The sequence below is a fragment of the Phoca vitulina genome, unplaced genomic scaffold, assembly GCF_004348235.1.
Source record: "Phoca vitulina isolate PV1807 unplaced genomic scaffold, GSC_HSeal_1.0 scaffold30, whole genome shotgun sequence".
Taxonomy (NCBI): domain Eukaryota; kingdom Metazoa; phylum Chordata; class Mammalia; order Carnivora; family Phocidae; genus Phoca; species Phoca vitulina.
In genome coordinates, this window is record NW_022589733.1 from 23820186 (window position 1) to 23832999 (window position 12814).

A 12814-nucleotide genomic window follows, 5' to 3' on the forward strand; every position below is an offset into this window, starting at 1 on the left:
AAGTTAAGGCTCTCCTACTCCAACTACTTCGCCCACGAGACAACAAAATGCTTTGCCAGGGAACGCTGTAGGTAACAAGCAACTGGTTTAGTATTTTGAAGATGACACTTCTCTTGGCTGATATTAATTCTTCTGCTTTCCCATACAGTACTGAAACACTACAAACAGATGAAATGTATTCACGGGTCAACCAGCCTTACATCTTGGGGCTGTCTGGACCTCCACTTTAAGGCCATCTCCAGCCCTAAATTTTTCCCATGCCAGTTATACAAAACTTTTCTTTCATCAAGTTCGTAGGACCCCTTTGGTGAAGCCGGTATAAATATAATAGATACCTTTTCTCCAAGCCGAATGCTGCCACATTTCAGAATGTTGATGTCATTTTTGCAGTCATCCATGAAGCCACAGATTAGACGGTAATCACTGAAAATGATGGCCGTCATCTTGGTGATATACTGGTGACACTGGTACTCAGTGATGTTGCCTCGGTGATCCACCAAGCAGGAAACCAAGTAACCTTTCCCAACTGGTTCATCAGCACATTCTTTAATCTGCTCCAAAGAAAGTGGCTGTTTTACACAAGTATTTTATTCTCATATCAAACAACTTTTACAAAAGAGAATGTCTGGTATTTTCTTATTGATTTCCCATCTATATTTAGAAGAAAAAGAGGAACACTTAGAAATACACTTGTTATAAAGAAAATAGTGTCATGCCTACTCAGATTGTGGTGTCTAGGATATATCTGATTAATGTGTTTGGCAACAATTTTTAAAAATTTCAGCTTTATTGAAATATAATTTTAAAAAGCTTTTAACATCTACAGCTTTAGAATGGTTCTACTGAAAAGTCCCTTTATCCACGCAAAGAATGCAATGGACAGTGAGGAGATTAATCTAGGAAATAGTTCTGGAAAACAGGTGCAGAACTGAAGTCTAGTGGCATGTCCCAAGCCAAGCTACACAACAAATTATTATTGTTAGGTAAACCTAATGGCCAAAAGAAGGGAGGCGGGAAGGCATAATATTACTTCTTGACATGACATTAATATGTTCTGAATTAACTGTGGATTTGGACATGTGTTTTTGAACTTAGTAGAATCCCCAGCTTCACCACTGTGGTCTGGAACAGAAACATGTTTAAAACGATGCTCAGTGCAGTCTGGCAAGAAGTCTGAGAAGGGGAAGGCCCCTGCAAATCTAATTGGTGCTTTAGACACATGTTCTAGTGGATCAAGCACAGAGCTATTCCACATGGTTTGTGTTCCTGCAAAGTGCCTCCCAAACCACACGTGCTAATGAAGCAAGTAAGCCAAAAAATGCTGAAATTCAGACATAAAAAAGTAAAATCTACTTACTGGGTTGTAAGCTTGAATTATAAAACAGGGGAGGTTGTTTAGAAAAATCCTACTGCATTTGAAGAAATTAAAAACAAACAAAAATGGTAGTTTTGACAAGAGTAAGGGGCCCAAATGTAAATGTTTACTTTTAATATAAACAAGAAGAAATGTTTTATTGGCTTTTTGAAACCAAGAGTGACCATTTTCTACTATCACACTACCTATCCTAAATACGTACAGAGGGCAAAACAAATATATTCTCCCTTTCCAAAAGGTGCTAGGTGAAGATATACTACACACTCATTATCTTCTAGCCCACTGGGTCTCTTCAAGTCTAACTCTTCTATCAAATTCAAACATGTCAAACACTCAGTTCAAGACAGAAAATGGTGTTTACTTTTCAAGAAAGCAAACTTGAGAATTTAAGCAAATAGTCTCGCTCTGGCTTCAAGAGGCAGCAGAGATCTTCTACAATCAAGATGAATGCAACTCTTTCAACTTAACCTTGAGTTTTTTTTTTTTTTTTGAGATGCCCAAAAAGAGGGTCATGAATTTATTTCCAGGAAAAGGCTTTTGTTTTGTTTTTGAGCAAAACAGAGTTAAGTTTCAAAAGTGAAAGGAGGAATAGCTGCTTGAAAATTCTCAATTTTTGTAATTCAACCACTGAGAAAACCCCGTATAAGAACACAGAACTAGCGGCAGACGCCTGGGTTTTAAACCTTAGTGAAGTGCAAGTATTCATACAGCTCTTACACTGGGCAATCAATAGTTTACAAATCTGAAGAAAAACCAGGAGCACATTTTGAATTGGAGCCCCAATAAGAAAATAAATGTGTATTTAGCTTTAATCACTTGAGATTTTACTGAAACACAGAGAGGTAGAACCTATTTGTATTTTAGTTTACCACCAATTAGGATAGGGTATAGTGTCTGAATTAAAAGTTTATGCTTTCCTCCAACCATTCTATTGGCTAGAAGCTTAATACAACAGAAGGAAAATTTCTATGATTAACAGCAAAAAACACCATTAAGTCATCAATATGTCCATGAATGGGAGTAAAGTCTGAAGTGGCTGGGGAGCAGATTCATAAGATGCCATTGGAAAAGTGCTGTCGTCACTCTATTTTTGACATGAAGCAGTAGGAAAGCCACCAGTATTTGGCTCAACAACAGAGAGTAAATAAAAGTTTGGTTTGCAGTTTGCAGGTATTCTTGTGATGCTGTTTTTCTCCCTGCAAGTAGGATTGCAAGAGAGAGGACTGGAAGAAGATGTAGAATAAAACATTTTGTTGGCAACTATGTTCTTACTGATATTTAATTTCCCTGACTCCAGTATAATCTCCCTCTAGGGAGGGGTAAATTCCCATTTTTACTTGAAATCATTTACAAAACCACAACACCCCAAAAGGTTACAAGAGGACCACCATTACATGAACATTATAAGAAAGCTAGTTATACACACATACATACATACATATATATCTATATCTATCTATATCTTTTATAAGCCAGTAAAGAGGGAAATTATTCTGATGAATCTGCATAGACTCTGAGCTAAATTTCCATATGGCGATCAAACTGGTATATACAGTTAACCATATAGCTGAAGGGAGTATGAGGTGCAGAATATTAAAGCTGAAGCCAATGTTTTCAAAGATAGCTATTCTATTCTGGAGCCCCAAAGTAAATACGAAGAAGGGTCACTGCTTTAAAAGAATAAAACATATCAGATCCAGTACTAGAAGGTCTGAGGAAGAAAACATATTCTACAAGGTCCCATAATGACGTAAGTGAGGAACAACAGCCGAGGGCTTATCTGGTTGGGATAGTGTCCTCCTTAAGAGCTAAGAACGTTGTCCTGAATTAAGTCATCAGTAGGGTAGTTTGAGGACAGATCTATGTGTTATAAGATGTAGAATTATTAACTTTGAGGTAGAAAAACAGCAACTGTTCTTTGTGATTTTTATACTTTGGTATGCAGAAATCTCTGGCCTTTTGGAATTTTTTTTTTTTAAAGATTTTATTTATTTATTTGGGAGAGGGAGACAGAGGTAGCGAGAGAGAGCATGAGCGAGGAGGAGAGGGAGAAGCAGGCTCCCCGCTGAGCAGGGAGCCTGACGTGGGGATCGATCCCAGGACCCCGGGATCATGATCTGAGCTGACAGCAGCCGCTTAACCGAATGAGTCACCCAGGCGTCTCCTTTTGGAATTTCTATCTCTGATTCTCAAAAATAAAATAAAATAAAAATTTCAAAACCACAATTTTCACTAGTGTTTTTTGTTATTCACATTGAACCAAGATAATTGAAAATTTTCCCCAATTAACATCCACGCGATGCTATACATTATCATTAATTATTTTTGTTTTTATACTCAACATCTATCTATAACAACATACACAATCCTGTCACAAATCTTTTTAATGCTAACTCCTATTATTTGAAGCATATGCCTCTGTGGTTCCATTGAACCAACTGCGTAACTCAGAAACATTTATAGGCCTCCTGGGGAGACCATTCTGATAAGCTTCAGACATCAGCAGATTGCAAAAAGTATGAGCACAGCACTGATGACAGAAGCAGTTGTGTCCTCTGTTTGGGGACCAACAGAGCCTGATTTCCAATGTGTCTGAATCAACAGCATCCTACGATAAATGTAGGTGAATGTTTACAAAAAAGGAGGCTGGTTACACTCCCCGCTGCCTCGGCCTCTCTCTCAGCCAATACAGATGTGAATTCCAAGAAAAGTAAAGTAACTGAGTCAGTCATTCCTCCCTTAATGACTGGCCTGGTGAACAGCTGTAATTTTCTCTTCTAAGCCATTAAATACCCACAAAATTCTTTCACAACCTACCTCTGATATGGTAGATTTGCAAACCTCTCTGGCCACAGATTCAAATTTGGGGTCTGTAGTTAGATTCAGCTTGTAATTCCACAACAACTACATACAAGAGAAAAATACAAACAAAAACTCCAGTTAGAATACGGAATTTTTCATCGATGGTTCCTGTAAGTGATAAAAGTCCATTATACAGAGTCAGATAAAACATATTCAGGTAATGAAAAGAAAAGTAAGATAAAAATGTCATTGTGTTTACAGATAAAAGGAAAAAAAAAGAACAGACAAAATAAAACACTACCATTCAGGCATACTTTTTTCTTTTTACACTTAAGGAAAATTTTTTTTTTAACTCAAGAAAAAAATTACAATTAAAATCCCTGATAAGGTTTTCAGAGAAAACATTAATAAGGTTGTCCAAGCTAAATTCTATTAAATCAAAAAGTTTAACCCAGTAGGTCAGATTTGGTGGGTTTAGTTGCAGATTTCACAATCCAGAGTGCTTCCACAGATCAGTTTTATGAAGGAGAGATGCCGAGGGCCTAGTTTGCAGGCATATCTATCTTCATTCCTTTAAAACCCTTCTTTGCCTTGACACATACACCATAAGGTCTACTTTACACAATTGTTTTTAACATGTTTTAAACTCCAAACTATCTAAAGCCATTACTATTTATGGATGAGCGCTGAATATTACCGTACCTTTTGCAGCTTTACTTAACAATTTTCAGTGTATGATTCAATTTCTGAAAAGTAGCACAAACGAGCCCTTATACTCAGCTCAGATGGAGAGACAGAGCAGGGACTTTGTACGATGCTGAACATGAAGAGACTGGGGGAGGGAGACGCAGTTCACAAGCCTTTCTGCTATACTCCAAGACAAACAATACAATCAATCACTCACTGATTCACTGAAACATCTGCTTAGCACTTACGATATACCACACACAGTCTGAACTCAAGGTCTTCATAGGCTATTAGAGGAAACAGAAAAACATGTTTGAATATGCACTGTACTAGGAACTGGGGAATAAAACAAAAGGAGAAAGACAAAGACTATATTATCCAGTGGTGGCTCTGGTCAATGGCAAGTAGTGTATTTGGTTAACGGCAATACAAGGTACCCCTGGACTGTGTTGGGGGGTTTGGTCAAGTAAAGTGTAATATAGAAAGTGCTATCTAAGATGAAACCTGAAAGATTAGCAGTTAGCCACAGTAAAGGGGTAGGGAGAGGACTATTTTAGGTAAATGAAATAGCATGTGTGGAAGCTCACCGAAAGGGAAACGGCATGTTAGAGGAACTGAAAGTCCAATGGAAGACTGACTCTGAAAACCCTTGTAAGCTATGTCTGAACTTCAACCTGAGAGTAATGGGGAGTCACTGAAGGGAAAATAAGAGAGTGACATGACCAGATCTGCTTTTTAGAAGTAGAACAGAGGCTTATATAATGTGTTTTAGGAACAACACAGAAATAAGCACTTAATTCTGTACAGGAGGAAGCTTTTGTGAATAAATAAAATTTTGTGAAGGATGAGTTGTATTTCTTCTCCTCCTCCCTTAAAAAAAAAAGCCAGCAAAAAGCTCTAATCCCTCAACTATGATTAATAAGTGAGTTTTTAGAAAAAAGGAGTAGAATCTGTCCACCATCTATAACAAAAGCTCTACAAGGATGGACTTCTGCCTTGTTCAGTACAGTGTATGCCCAGTGCCTACAAGAGTGAGTGATGGAACACATAGGCACCAACAAATATTTGTTAAATAGATGAACAAAAAAACAAACTTATACCATGATGAGTGACAAGTTCAACCAACAGGACATATGAGGCCAAACTGAGAATGGGGGTATAGGAGAAGCTTAGTTCTAACTGAAGGAATCTTGGGTCTCCTGGTTCCTCACAAGCAAAGATGAATCCAGTGACTCAAAAGACAAGGTTAGAATTTAGACAAACACATTTTACAATTATCTATGAATTAAGTAGTACTACTTGTGGTCATTACATTTTATATTTTATTTTTTAAAAGATTTTATTTATTTATTTGAGAGAGAGAGAGCATGGCGGGGAGGGGGAAGGCAGAGGAAGAGGGAGAAGCAGACTCCCTGTTGAGCAGGGAGCCCAACACAGGGTGGGCTCAATCCCAGGATCTTGGAATCATGACCTGAGCCAAAGGCAGCCGTTTAACCAACTGAGACACCCAGGTGCCCCTAAATTTTATATTTTAAAATTAAAGCAACATTCTTCTTTTAAAATTAAGAACATTCTAATTCTGTGTGTACAAGATTAAAATATTTCCTCCTTACTGGGTGACTGTAGCTGACTCAGTGCCATTTCTTTCAAAGAAAGAAAGCGAGAGAAAGAGAGAAACAAGAAAGGACAAAAAAATTGTCCTTAAGTGAAAAAAGAAAAAAGTATGCCTGAATGATAGTGTTTTATTTTGTCTGGTAGCTCAAGGATTTAGAGTAAACAGCAACAAATGACAGAAAAATTACAAATCACAGAGTGCTTCCTTAATTTATCTAACACAAACTCAGATATCCTGTGATGGGCTAGAAATTGATTTTCTGTCAAAGGCATTTAGATAATCACTTAGAGCTTCTGAAATGTCTTTAACTTTTAATTTGGAACATCTCCTTTTTCTTTTTTTTTGAGATATAATTCATATCCTATAAAAGTCACCATTTTAAAGTGTCTAATTCAGTGGTTTTCAGTATATTCACACGATTGTGCAAACCATCACCACTGTCTAATTTGAGGACATGCTCATCGCCCCAAACAGAAACCCCATAGCCATTGTATCACTCCTCATCCTTCCTCCACCCATCCTTTGGCAACCATTAATCTACTTCCTGGTCTTTTATTTTTAATATGACCTAGTTATGCATTATTATTCTTTCAGGAATAGAATTAAAAAGGGAATTCAGCATAGGTTGCCACCAGTACCTTTTCCTCTAGAAAACATAAACACACATTACACCTGATTTTTGAGAGTTGATTACTTGCATCATATTTGATACTTGTCCCCTCCTGAGTGGTTACAATCAACTAAGAAAAATACTGCAATTGGACACTAAGTGCTGTCAGTTAGCAGGATGTAGTCCAGCTTCAATTTTCTTAAACATAAGATGTTCACTTATGAATCCATCCACCTACCCATCTCCCTCTCCTAGACACATACTGAGTAACTACTATAACCTGGAATCAATCCTGCTAGATGACAAAATTAAGGGTGAAGAAAAAAAAAAGCCACTGTCTCAGCATTCAAGGAGCTCAACCACAGGAGGCAAAAGACGGAAAGAGTCAGACTGGGAAGCAAATAAGCAATGAAAATATAGTGTCATAAATATGATACAGATGCATACATGTTATGGGAATACAAAGGAAGAACACAGCTTAGTGAATGTGGAGGAGGGATAGGTGGGGGTGGTAGTGGTCAAGTTATACTGGGCTCACTTCCCAGGAATAAGAAGGATTTCTGTCAGGTGAACTGAGGGAGATTGGGGGTCTAGGAATACAAAGCTAAAAAGGACAGAAAGAGTAATTATAACTTCTAGGGACACCCATAGCTCAGGATGGCTGGGTTGAGGTATGAAAGATGGGGCTGAGGGGTTGCAGGCAGGGATCAGATCACATCGAGTATCAGAGCTCACATTAAAGAATGTGTATTTTATCTTATAGCTAATGAACAATTTTAACCAGAGAACTCAAAAGGTCAACTTTGGTCACAGTGCAGAGTAAGGGAGGTTAGCAGACCAGTTAAAGGCACAGTGGGAGAAGATGGGATGTATTTGAAAAAATCAGGATAGTGACAAGTTTTGGGTGTGGAGGGTGAAGGAAAAATCTTCCTTCATAGTCAAGCTCCTTGAAAGTCCCTATAGCTCATTTTATCCACTTACTCTTCCATTCATCTTTAAAAAAAATTTTTTTAAGATGTGTAAGACTGTTGAATCACAGACCTGTACCTCTGAAACAAATAATACATTATATGTTTAAAAAAAAAAAAAAGAAGATAGCAGGAGGGGAAGAATGAAGGGGGGAAAATCAGAGGGGGAGACAAACCATAAGAGACTATGGACTCTGAAAAACAAACTGGGGGTTCTAGAGGGGAGGGGGGTGGGGGGATGGGTTGGCCTGGTGGTGGGTATTAAAGGAGGGCACGTTCTGCATGGAGCACTGGGTGTTATACTCAAACAATGAATCATGGAACACTACCTCAAAAACTAATGATGTAATGTATGGTGATTAACCTAACATAATAATAAAAAAAAAAGATTTTATTTATTTGACAGAGAGAGACAGCGAGAGCGGAAACACAAGCAGGAGGAGTGGGAGAGGGAGAAGCAGGCTTCCCGCGGAGCAGGGAGCCCAAAGTGGGGCTCGATCGCAGGACCCTGAGGTCATGACCTGAGCCAAAGGCAGACGCTTAACTGACTGAGCCACCCAGGCACCCCCCATCTTAAAATTTTTAAATCAAAGCTGTTCAATCAAATAATTCTATAAAGGTAGGTAAAAAATCAAAGCAGTTCCCTGACAAGTCGCTTTCTGAAGTCCTACTAACTCCCCCAGAGACAAATACTTTAAATTCTTTTAGCTTTTTCTTAGGGTAATTAACTCTACACTTTTTTTTTTAAGGATTTTATTTATTTGAGAGAAAGAGAAAGAGAGAGCGCGCACATGAACGTGCGCAAGGAGAGAGGGAGAAGCAGGCTCCCTGCTGAACAGGGAGCCCGATGTGGGACTCAATCCCGGGATTCCAGGATCATGACCTGAGCCGAAGGCAGTCGCTTAACCCACTGAGCCACCCAGGCGCCCTAGCTCTTATATTTAGGTCTTTAATCCATTTTTATATACGGTATGAAATAGGGGTCCAAATTAATCTTTAGGTATGTGGGTATCAAGTTGTCCCAGAACCATCTGTTGAAAAGCCTATTGTTTCCCCCCAGTGAATTATCTTGTCATCCTTGCTGAAAATCAGTTCACCATAAATGAATGTGTCTCTTTCTGAACTCTCAATCTACTCCCCTGATCTATATGTCTATCCTTATGCAAGTACCAACAGTCTTGATTACTGTGGCTATATAGTAAATTTTGAAATCAGGCATTATGAATGCTCCAACTCTGTTCTTTTTTTAAGACTGTTTTGGCTATTCTGGATCCCCTGTATTTCCGTATGAATTTTAGGGTCAGCATGTCAATTTCTGCAAAGTTGTCAGCAGAAATTTTGATAGGAATTGCACTGAATCTAGATCAATTTGGAGAGTATTACCATCTTAACAAAATTAAGTTTTCCAATCCATGAATCCATGAAACAGGATGTCTTTTCCTTTATTTAAGTCATCTTTAATTTTGTTCAAAGATGTTTTCCATAGAGTTCGGTTTATAAGTCTTATACTTCTTTTGTTAAATTTATTCCTAAGTATTTGATTCTTCTTGATGCTATTGTAAATCAAGTTGTTTTAATTTCATTTTCAGATCATTCACTGCTGGTCAGTAGGAATACAACTGATTTTTTTTTTTTTTTAAGATTTTTTATTTATTTATTTGACAGAGAGAGACACAGCGAGAGAGGGAACACAAGCAGGGGGAGTGGGAGAGGGAGAAGCAAGCTTCCTGCGGAGCAGGGAGCCCGATGCTGGGCTCGATCCCAGGACCCCAGGATCATGACCTGAGCCGAAGGCAGACGCTTAACGACTGAGCCACCCAGGCGCCCCTACAACTGATTTTTTAATCTACTAATCTTATATCCTGCAGTCTTCAGTCTAATTACTAATGTTAGAAAATTTCCCATAATAAAAACTTAAAAAACTAGTATTGAATTTAGTCAAATGATTTTTAATGTACCTACTGAGATGATGACATAACTTTTTCTCCTTTATTGTGATTAACTTTTCAAATGTTAAATTAATCTCACAATTCTGCACTAAATCCAATGCAGTCCTGATGTATTTCCCTACTTGTATTTTAGTGGATTCAGTTTGTTACTAACTTGGTTAACATTTTCTCATCTATGATTCCTAAGTGACACTGGCCTATGTTTTCTTTCTTGTTATATCCTTTTTAGGTGACAGTAAGGTTATGTTAGCCTCATAATGAACAGAAAAATATTTCCACTTTTTTTTTTTTATTCTTTAAAAGACTGGGGGCGCCTGGGTGGCTCAGCTGGTTAAGCAACTGCCTTTGACTCAGGTCATGATCCTGGAGTCCTGGGATCAAGTCCCGCATTGGGCTCCCGGCTCAGTGGGGAACCTGCTTCTCCCTCTGACCCTCTCCCCTCTCATGCTGTTTCTCTCTCTCTCTCAAATAAATAAATAAATAACATCTTTAAAGACTGATACAGGGGCTCCTGGGTGGCTCAGTTGGTTAAGTGTCTATCTTCAGCTCAGGTCATGATCCCGGAGTCCTGGATCGAGCCCCACACTGGGCTCCCTGCTCAGTGGGGAGCCTGCTTCTCCCTCTGCTGCCCCCCCCGCTTGTGCACAAGCTGTCTCTAATAAATAAATAAAATCCTTAAAAATAATAAATAAATAAAATAAAAGACTGGTGACGGGATGCCTGGGTGGCTCAGTGGTTGGGCGTCTGACTTCAGCTCGGGGTCATGATCTCAGGGTTCTGGAATCTGGCATCGTGCTCCCCACTGAGCTGGGAGTCTGCTTGTCCCTCTCCCTCTGCCCCTCCCCCTTTGCATGTTCTCACTCTCTCTCAAATAAATAAAATCTTTAATAAATAAGTAAATAAAAGACTGGTGGTGTTTTTTCCTTACACCAATAAATCCACCTGGTCCTGAAGTTTTCTTTATGGCATTTTTATTTACAGATTCATTTTTTAAAATTATTTTTTAAGGGGCACCTGGGTGGTTCAGTCGGTTGAACGGCTGCCTTTGGCTCCAGGTCATGATTCTGGAGTTCTAGGATCAAGCCCCGCATCAGGCTCCCTGCTCAGCGGGGAGTCTGCTTCTCCCTCTGTCCTTCACCCTGCTCGTGCTCTCTCACCCCACTTATGCTCTCTGGCTCTCGCTCTCTCAAATAAATAAATAAAACTTAAAAAATATATATATATATTTTTAAAGTTTTATTTCTTTATGTAATTTCTACACCCCACGTGGGGCTTGAACTTACAACACCGAGATCAAGAATCACATGCTCCAATGACTGAGCCAGCCAGCCAATAAAGATTTTATTTAGAGATTCATTTTTTAAAATAAATATAGGTTACTCAGATTTTCTACTTCTTGTGTTGGTTTTGGTAAATTTGTCTTTCTAGGAATTTGTCCATTGTGTAAACATTTTCAAATGTATTTACAGGCCTAACAATTGTTCATAACCAATTTTATCTCTTGCTTAACAACACTAACTCATTCCAGAACTCCCTACTATGTGGAAAGCTGTTTGATTTTTAAAATTTGTTCCAATAATTTTAATGGGAAAAATTATCATGCAACCCATCCCAACCCAAAAGTGTATTAAGTTTGCTGGGCTGCCATAACAAAATACTATTGACTGGGTGTCTTAAACAAGCGATTTATTTTCTCACAATTCTGGAGTCTAGAAGTCTGAGATTAATGTGTTGGCAGTACTGATTTCTTCTGAGACCTCTCTCCTTGTATCTTCACATGGTTATCCCCTCTGTCTCTGTGTCCTAATCTCTTTTTATAAGGACATCAATTCTCCTGTTTTCTGTATACTATTTGTCCCCATTTTCAGCAGTGTCAAATCCTTCTTATTCTCTAGCCTTTTAGGAGCTCTAGGGCACAGATTAGCTGCTTTCTGGGATTCCCCCATGCCAGAGTCACTCTACTGATGGATTCTGAGTTTTTTCCCTAATTTTTTGCTTCATAAATAATGCCAAATATCCTCTTATAGACATATTTGAATCCATTAAGTATAACTATACATAAATTCTTAGAAGTAAAAACGCTAGGCCAAAGTATATACACATTTTAAGTTCTCTGCTTTACAAAGAAGTTTTTCATATTTATATTCTTATTTATAGGCTAGAGCAGAGTTTAACAGCTTTTTCTGCAAAAGGCCAGAAAGTAAAATCTTTTATACTTCTAGGACCTACAGTCACTGTTGAAACTACTCAACCGGGGCACCTGGGTGGCTCAGTCAGTTAAGTGGCTGCCTTCGGCTCAGGTCATGATCCCAGGGTCCTGGGATCGAGCCCCACGTCGGGCTCCCTACTCAGTGGAGAGAGCCTGCTTCTCCCTCTCCCTTTGTCTGCCACTCTGCCTACTCGTGCTCTCTCTCTGCCAAATAAATAAATAACACCTAAAAAAAAAAAAAGGAAAAAGAAAAAGAAACTACTCAACCTTTCTATTATAGCATGGAAAGCAACCAAAGACAGTATGTAACTGAATAGGTGTGGGTGTGTTCCAATAAAACTTTATGCATAAAAACAGGCAGTGGTCTGGATCTGGCTAATGGGTAGCAGGTTGCTGATTAGCAGGCTAGAGAATGCTTAAATCCCCATATTCCCATCAATACTGTGTATTTATCAAATTTTTTATATTTGCTAATCAGATGGATGAAAATAATGCACTCATTTGTCTTTTAATTTTCACAGTTTTAATTATGAGAGAATAAAATTTTCTTGTTTATTGGACATCTTTTTCTTTACCTGTGAAGAGTCTATTTATACCTG

General features: G+C 38.5%; 1 protein-coding gene across 1 annotated transcript in view; it reads right to left on the reverse strand.

Moving 5' to 3' along the window:
• Positions 1-12814, reverse strand: part of GLG1 (golgi glycoprotein 1) — a 148962-nt gene that overhangs the window by 39073 nt on the left and 97075 nt on the right. The window contains exons 3-4 of the mRNA XM_032424500.1: positions 4193-4279; positions 336-551 (exon numbers count right to left, since the gene is read on the reverse strand). Coding sequence (XP_032280391.1) covers positions 336-551; positions 4193-4279 — 303 coding nt within the window. The remainder of the gene's footprint in view (positions 1-335; positions 552-4192; positions 4280-12814) is intronic.